The sequence below is a fragment of the Dipodomys ordii genome, unplaced genomic scaffold (assembly GCF_000151885.1).
Source record: "Dipodomys ordii isolate 6190 unplaced genomic scaffold, Dord_2.0 Scaffold83, whole genome shotgun sequence".
In the NCBI taxonomy this organism is placed as follows: domain Eukaryota; kingdom Metazoa; phylum Chordata; class Mammalia; order Rodentia; family Heteromyidae; genus Dipodomys; species Dipodomys ordii.
In genome coordinates this window covers 6,720,038-6,728,481 of record NW_012267299.1, presented here as the reverse complement: position 1 = coordinate 6,728,481, position 8,444 = coordinate 6,720,038, and the positions used below count along the sequence as shown (strand labels likewise).

The 8,444-nt window shown below is 35.6% G+C and overlaps 1 protein-coding gene across 2 annotated transcripts in view; it reads right to left on the bottom strand.

Annotated features, from left to right (window-relative positions):
* Window positions 1–3,057: 3,057 nt before the first annotated feature.
* Elovl7 (ELOVL fatty acid elongase 7) overlaps window positions 3,058–8,444 on the bottom strand; it is a 76,661-nt gene continuing 71,274 nt past the window's right edge. For both annotated transcript variants that reach the window (XM_013025248.1, XM_013025249.1), the window contains 2 exons: window positions 7,422–7,558; window positions 3,058–4,032 (listed from right to left, as the gene is read on the bottom strand). In XM_013025248.1, coding sequence (XP_012880702.1) covers window positions 3,823–4,032; window positions 7,422–7,558 — 347 coding nt within the window. In that variant the 3' untranslated portion in view covers window positions 3,058–3,822. The remainder of the gene's footprint in view (window positions 4,033–7,421; window positions 7,559–8,444) is intronic.

The window sequence follows — 8,444 nt, the reverse complement described above, 5'->3', positions numbered from 1 at the left end:
AAACAAAGGAGGAGGCTGCAATGCTTGGTAAGAAATGTACACATTATCCCGCCCATGCAATTGTAACCCCTCTGTACAGTATGTTCACAAATAAAATAAAATAAAATTAAAAAAAAAAGAAATGTATTTATTATCTTGCCCATGTAATTGTAACCCCTCTGTACAGTATTTTCACAATAAAAAATAAAAAAAAGAATTTCCTGTATCTGCTGATTATACCTATTTTCTTAGTGTGTTTGATATGTGTGCAGGGTTTGAACTCAGAGCCTGGGTATTGTCCCTGAGCTTTTTTGCTCAAGGCTAGTGCTTTGACACCTGAGCCACATCTCCACTTCTGGCTTTTTGATAGGTAATTGGAGATAAGAATCTCACAGAATTTCTTGCTCAGGCTGGCTTCAAACTGTGATCCTCAGAACTCAGCCTCCTGAGTAGTTAGGGTTACAGGTATGAGCCACAGGTGCCTGGCACTCTCTGGGTATCTTTTAACATCTTCCTCTATCCACTGTATTTCTTGTAAATGGTAGGTTGGGTGTAGAAAATCGGTAAGATTTGAGTTCAAAATAAAATTTAGTAAGAAAACTTTATAGCATTATAGCATATGAAGAGAGATGAGCTTTCTGTGCATCCCATTTTTAATGATATTGTGATTCATTGGTGGATTCAGGATGTATCAGTATAGCCAGTACAAAATTCCCAACTTACCTTTCGCCTATTGTTTTATCATGTAAAGATGATCATTACCTAGAGCCATTTCTTTTAGTTAGGAATGATTTCCTTTTAATATGTGATGTGTTCTTGTTTAAGACACCATGTTACTACCTATTTTGAAATTCCATATATTTTATACAAATCAAATTCAGATTCCTTTATAGAGTTTTCTTTCTTTGGTAAATGATAGGACTTTGGGTCATCTGACATATGTCATCTACTGTTCTCTCTACAAGCAAAATTCCACCTGCCAGTCTGTAAAGCTCCAGGAGGTTCTAACTAGGACCTAATGGATTAGCATCTCTAAGGTCCAGTACTGTGCTCTGAATGCAGAAAATGTATAAGTATACACAATGCTTTGGTTAGGTGAGTACCCTTCTCATGAAAACATAAGCAGCTACATCAGAAAATGAAAGACACACACATAACACATGTTATACACATTTTATTATAATACACAGAGAAGAACCAACCCAAGTTTTGACAATATCCGTAGTTTTCCACAGTCTTTAAAATGCTAACAGAAATAAGAGATAATTGAAGGGACATAATCTCAAACATTTGATAAGTTATGAAACAATGTTGTATACTTAAGAACAAATACTATAAAAGGGCAACATCCCATAGACATTTAGAAATTGGTATTCATGTTTATTTGTTGTATACAGGCCCTCACGTATGCATAGAGCTTTATGACATAAACTAGTTTTGTAGCTGGGATTTTTTTTAATGTAAGCAAATCCAAAGGTAACAAAGTTCTGAAAAGCAAAATGAAAGCTCAATAGAAACTATCTGACCACACAAAACTTTCCAACAAAACGTTGCTCAATAAATTTTTATATCCAGTGTATCAGTTTTGATCTTCTGATGTTGACTTGGAGAATACTTCTGCCATGATCTGTTTTCATGTAAACTTCCACTTCCCTGTCTCTGTTCATGTCACTTAATGTCATGGTCAGTTCATAGGCATGTCAAACATTTTAAAGACTTAGGACAAGTTATACAACACAGCTTGGAAAAAAGTAACTCTTTAGTTTTTTTCTTTCATTTTTGCTTCCTTGGGTCTTTATACTACTTGAGTCTTTGGAAATTTGTGTATATATAACAGCACCTACCACACCATCTCATTTTAACACAGGTTGGATACAAAGACCCCAACAAGAAAACACTTAAGGATCCCTGAGACCTTCACAGTGAAATAAATATATTTTTAAAATTTTTCTAAGAATAAGAAAATTCCCCCATTTTACCAACCCTCATATTCTCACACTGTAAGCAAGTAAAATCACTAAAGGTCACTTAGTGGCAAATGTCTTATGAATGTGCTAAGTATGAAAACAAAAGGCCACAGTTTAAAGCCATGGAAATACAGGGTTTACAATCAGTGAAAATTCGGACTTTGTAGTATAATAAGTCTCTAAATGCTACACAATAAGTGGAGCCAAAGTACTAAGTACTAATTGTTTATAAAGTCTTTCACACATAGACAGTCCTTCAAAACTGAGCATAAATATATAGAAGGGAAAAAAAGCACTAAGAAAAGATTCACAAATGCCCATTATTTCTTAGACAATCTATAGATCAGTAGTTTTGATTCATCAAGAAAACACAAGAATGCAAGAATTCTGAAAAGTACCTACTTGGGGAGAAAAAGCCGATGCCAGATGAATTTTAGCCCTTCATTATATGGTTTATAAAATCTGAAAAAGGAAATCCAAGCTAGTTCATTATTCTGGAAAATGCTTTTCCGTGTAGTATATTTCTATAACAAATATAGTCTGTCTGTCTCTCAGAGTTGAACAGTCTTTGTTTATATAACCAAACTGTGCCTTAACTTCCTTTATCAGTTCCTTCATAAGCTACTCTAGAAATCGTGAACAAAGGGTAGTCTAAAATTATTTATGAGTTAAGGGTACCTGTAGTATGCTTATCATATGAACATTTAAGTTTCTAGCTTGTATGCACATGAGTGCGCACACACACACACACACACACACACACACACACACACACACACACACATACACACATCCAAGATCATCCTTTAAACCCTGACAATATCACTGATTGACAGTATACTACAATTGACAACAGATTTTTTTTCCTAGTGTGCCGGTCCTGGGGCTAGAACTCAGGGCCTCGATACTGTCCCTGAACTTCTTTGGCTCAAGTCTATACTTTACCAACACAGCTCCACTTTCAGCTTTTTGGTAGTTTACTGGAGACAAGAGTCTCATGGATTTTGCAGCTTACACTAGCTTCAAACTTGATCCTCAGATCTCAGCCTCCTGAGTAGCTAGGATTACAGGTGTGAGCCACTGGAACCTGGCTCACGGTACTTACTTTTTAAATTGACACCTTCATCTGTTTCTAGAAATATATAAAATTAACTGTAAAGTAGTAATTGCAAGGTGTTCATTAACCCATCAAAATAATGTTAAGTTGACCATTTTGTCAAGGACACCAGTGTACTCACTGAGAGAGAACTGTTGCTTTTAAAGTTTGTATAACCAAAGGGTAAGGAAGGAAGTCTTATCAGCACAATTGGTAGCAACTACTTGAAAGATCCATGGCAACATGCCTTTTTTAAACAAAAACTTATCAAAAATCCGCTTAATGTTCATCTCTGTTAGCTCTTTTGAGTGGGAACTAAATTCTAGAGTAAATATAGAATTTTCTGAATACAATCAGTAAGTCACAAAGCCAGAGCCTGCAGTTAGAGGTCTCCAGCTCAGCAGAAGGAATCTGTTATACCCCAGGGATCTCTGTCCAAGGTCAAAATGTCTGGCATTTTTCATCTATGTTGGACTTCCCCAAAGAGAACTGTATTGCTTCACACCCTTCTTCCATTGTAGCACATGTGTGACATAAAACATTTTGATAAGGTTTACAAGCAGCAGAAAACCTTCTGGTTAGTCTTGGCTCTCGTAATCAGAAGATGTAGCTGGGACCTTTAGGCTCTCAGAGATCAGAAACTCCAATAATTCATCATAGAAAATACAAGCTTTTGGTTTTGAAAAATATACAAAAATGTACTGAGTAGGTAAATATCTCTTGATTGTCAAGGAAGACAAGATATAGCTCTCAATCACAGATTCAGGTTTAGCTTATATTTTAGTGAAGTTTGTTTTTACAATTTCCATTTTTTATAGTTTTGGGCAATCTCTGACCCTTGGTATAAGCACGATACCAAAAATTGAGAAAGAGCAGCAGAAAGATGCACCCATAACTCATGATAATATATTGGAAGATTGGAAACGAATACTTGCAATCCTCCATGAAGAAGAACTGGCCTATATGGATGGTGACAATGACAAACTGGATCTGAAAAATGAAAAGAGTAGAAAGGTTGTTGAGCTATGAAGAGTTAATAATTCACTGGCCGCTTATGTTTACAAACTTGTTAATTATATCCAGACTACTGTTGGGTGAGGAAGTCCATCTTTAAAACTAGCTTCCCCTGGAGGAAGAATAGGTAGCGTAGTGCCAAAATATAAACTGTACAACTCCAGGAGGTCTAGTTAAATCCCTCCTAGTGTGTGCCCTGAAATGACCCTTTCACTATTCGATAACCCAAGGGCAAGGTTTTCTTTGGAAGAAATAAAAACTCTTTTGTCTCTCTTTTGAATCCTTGACTCTGAAGAAATACACAGGGATCTAATTGTGCCCTAATTTTCCAGGATGGTTTCAATTTCAAACACTCAGATTTAGAATAGGCATTTTCATTTTTATAAAGTTAAAAATGCAAATTAGAGTCCTGTTCATTTTTGTAGATGCCAAAGCATTGTTGTGTTCTCATATCTACTATGTTTTTGACTGCCATAGATCAAAGGTCCTAGAAAGGAGTCAGACATGGTGATTCACCTCTGTAGTTCCACTGCCCTGGAGACAGAGGAAGACGGATCACTTAAGCTCATAAATTCAAAACCAGTCTGGATGAACAGTCTCCATGCCAAAAGAAAACTAAAGTCCCAGTGGCCAACTATGGATACATCTAGTGAGGCTCAAAGGCTTTGTGGAATGGAAAATTCCATATAGTCCTAGCAAAGACATTTTTTGTGTGTGTACTCACTCGGACTTAAAAAAATCTGATTAAAAAGGCAATATGTTGTAGGAATTTTAGAAGAGTAAAATTCCATAATAAATAAATATTACCCAGAATCCATCTAGTTATAACCATGGTTAAGATTTCAATGTAGTGTCTTTCTTTCTTTCTTTTTCTTTTTTTTATGTCGGTTGTGGGGCTTGAACTCTGGGCATTGTCCCTCAGCAATTCAACTCAAGGTGAGCACCCCAACACTTGAGCCAAGTGCCACTTTCGGTTTTCTGAGTGGTTTATTGGAGATAAAGAGTCTCATGGGCTTTCCTGCCCAGCCTGGCTTTGAAACATGATCCTCAGATTGCAGCCTTCTGAGTAGCTAGGATTACAGGCATGAGCCACCGGTGCCCACCCTCAGTGTAGTTTCTCTCATTATTATTTTATTGTTCTGATCAGCAACTTCCTTTGCAGTATTCAACACATTTTTTAAGTGCTTGATAACTGAACTGCTTGCTAGACAAGCACTCTTACCATGGAGCTAATTTCCCAACCTCTCTTTTTTTTCACTTATCTTTCTTCTTTGTTTTTGTTAATAGATTTGCTATACAAGAGCGGAATTCATTGTGACATTTCCATACACGTATGTAAGACATTCCAGTGGGGACCCTCCCCACACTGTCACACGCCTTTACCCTTGACTCTCTGCTTCCTAGTCAATTCCCAGAGATTTCCTTGTTCGATTTTCACCATAGTCTTCCCCTTTCATCCCTTTGTTTCTCTTCTTTTTTTTCTTTTCTGTTCTTTTTTTGTCCAGCATGGGTCTTTAACTTGGCCCGGGCACGCTCCCTGAGCTTTTCAGCTCAAGGTGAGCACTCTACCACTTGAGCCACAGTGCCACTTCCAGTTTTTCTGGTGGTTAGTTGGAAATAAGAGTTTCTCTGACTTTCCTGCCTGGGCTGGCTTTGAACAGGGATCCTCAGATCTCAGCCTCCTGAGTAGCTAGCCACTGTTTCTTGTTACTCCATGTTTTCTGTGACATATAGGAGTTTGGATTTTGGTTAGCCATGTTTTCATGTTAATTGCTTTTCTTCATTTGTTCATTTTTTCCCCCCTGAATGATTATTTTTGCTGCTGTTTTTTCTCTTCCAGTAGCTTTGAATTCCCAACCTCTCTGAATGAGCTTTCATGACATTCTTGCCCACTGGTTAGTTATCACTTTAATTTTTCAGAAGAGATAAAACACTATCAAGGCTAAGGAGAATCTTACCCACTAGTGCACATCTTTGCTACATTAGAATTTTTCCATTTTATTAAAAAGTTTTCACTTTAGTATCTTAAATGACAAAAGGCTAATTTAAGTTTCTATAAGTAAGATTCTATAAAGGATACTGCATTCTTAAGGGGAAAATAAGTTAAATGAGAGCAAAATAAATATACCAGCACTATTTTCCGGGTGTGGTAGGATTGTTTATTCTGTTTATTTATTTACATGGTGCTGGGGAATCAAAACCAAAGCATCACTCAACATAGACAAAGGCTCTTTCATTGAGCCCAGTCCTCCAGTCCAGTTTATATTCCTTTCTTCTTGTCTAATTAGGTATTCTAATTTCTTTGCATGTTACTTCACAATGAGAAAAGATACTTTAAAAAGAAACAATGGTAACTAATTTTTCATGATTCATAGTATTCCAAAGAATGAATTAAAATAATTTATTTCACCATTTCTTTATGATTGTTTATTTAGATGGTTGTCAACTTTAATACAACAAAATATATCCTCAAGGATATGTAGTCTGATTTTAATTGAGAGTCTTTACAGAATAAAGTATCAATCTCTCATCTGAAAGAACACATTATATAAATGTGCCAATTTTCACTTAACAGGTTATAGGATTTAAGTAAAATTAATCTTCAACAGGCTAGCTATACCTAAACTATTTTCTCATTAGTATCACTATCAGAATATGATACTCAATTTAATGTAGACTGTAAACTTGGAAGAATCCTTCTTCAATGGAGAACAAAGTTTAAAGCAAATCTTCATCTCATAGCCACATATACTTTTAGGATTAATTCTTAGGAGATATTATTTGGTCTAAACTGAATGCCTGTATTCTTTCAGATTGTTTACTTGAGGGCAGTATTCAGGATTCAATTTTATGTAATACATATGCATTGGTCTGCTCTCCAGTCATTTAATCCTCATGATGCTTTTTACTTATTAGAGGAAAGATAACCTTTAGGAGTAAACAGGAAGATCCATTATTCAAAGTTACAGTCTCTTAAAGTTATTTAGACCTAAGATACGGAATTTCTAACTTCTAATTTAATATTATGCCTCTTGAGAGCTACAAAACTTTCAGATTATTTTAAACATATATTTCTTAAAAACACATGCAGCAATGTCCAGATCTTATAAAGATGCAGATACTGCCATAACTTCTTGAGCCTCTTCTACAAATTATATGTTCTTTTGAATGAAGTTCTTACAAATTCAAATAACATAGAAAGAATTGAGATATCTACTGTTGTATTGTATAGTGACCAGATCTTATACCCATACTTTATTATAAACTCTGCTCTTTTCTGGGGGTGGACAATCTGAATCCACAGAGAAAACAAGTGACTCCAGTTTCATTTCATTATCAGGTTTTATAGAAAATTAATTACTCACCAGCTGTAATGATGTCAAATATTTTTTCCACCACAAATATTTCTGGTAGGATGGTCCCATTGCACATAGTCCATAGTAGCAGTACATTACCACATGTACAGCTGAATTTAGGAGAGCATGGAATGTCCCCAAACCACCTGGAAAGATAAAAATATTAGTGTAATATGGGGATATTGTTCCTTACAATCAGATGCACTTTTGCCTAAAATAAGATTTTAGTATAATCATTTCTTACATTTAGTAGGAAAAAAATTATATGAACTATCATCAATGTTGTAAACCAGTTATGAAACTAGAGGGAGCTAGATAATATATTCAGTGCAATAAATTACCATGTTTGTATTTGTTACATTTTAACTGTAAGATGGTCTTATCATTTAGATTTACTTTAATTACCAGGTTGAGTTACCTCTTAAATATGATACATTAGCATAACAACAATCAGAATTTATTTTTAGTGAAGGTTAACATAGAGAAAGTAGACAAAGTACATTCATCTTAAGCATAAAAGTTAATATTTTTTACACATATATCACTGTAACCACCAACAAGGTCAAGATAGAATATTCACAATAGCACATCAGATTCCCCTTGAAGATACCCTTCATTCTAATTGTATCATCCACCATTTGTTAAACTCCCCATAAATGAAATTACACACAGCATACACTTCTGTGCATGCCTTTTTTCAACAAATTTTTAAAATTCATGTGTGTTTCTGTATATGTTAATAACTTTGTGTGTGTGTGTGTGTTTGTGTGTGTGTGTGTGTGTGTGTGTGTTTACTAGTCATGGGACTCGAATACCTAGGGCCTAAGAACTGTTCCTGAGGCTTTTTAGTTTTTCTTCAAGGTTAGTACTCTACCACATGAATCACAGCTCCATTTCTGGCTTTTTGGTGGTTAATTAGGGATGAGAATCTCACAGACTTAACTGCCCCACTTGGCTTCGAACCACAATTCTCAGATCCCAGGCTTCTGAATAGCTAGGATTACAGGCATGATCCACTGGTACCAGCAATAA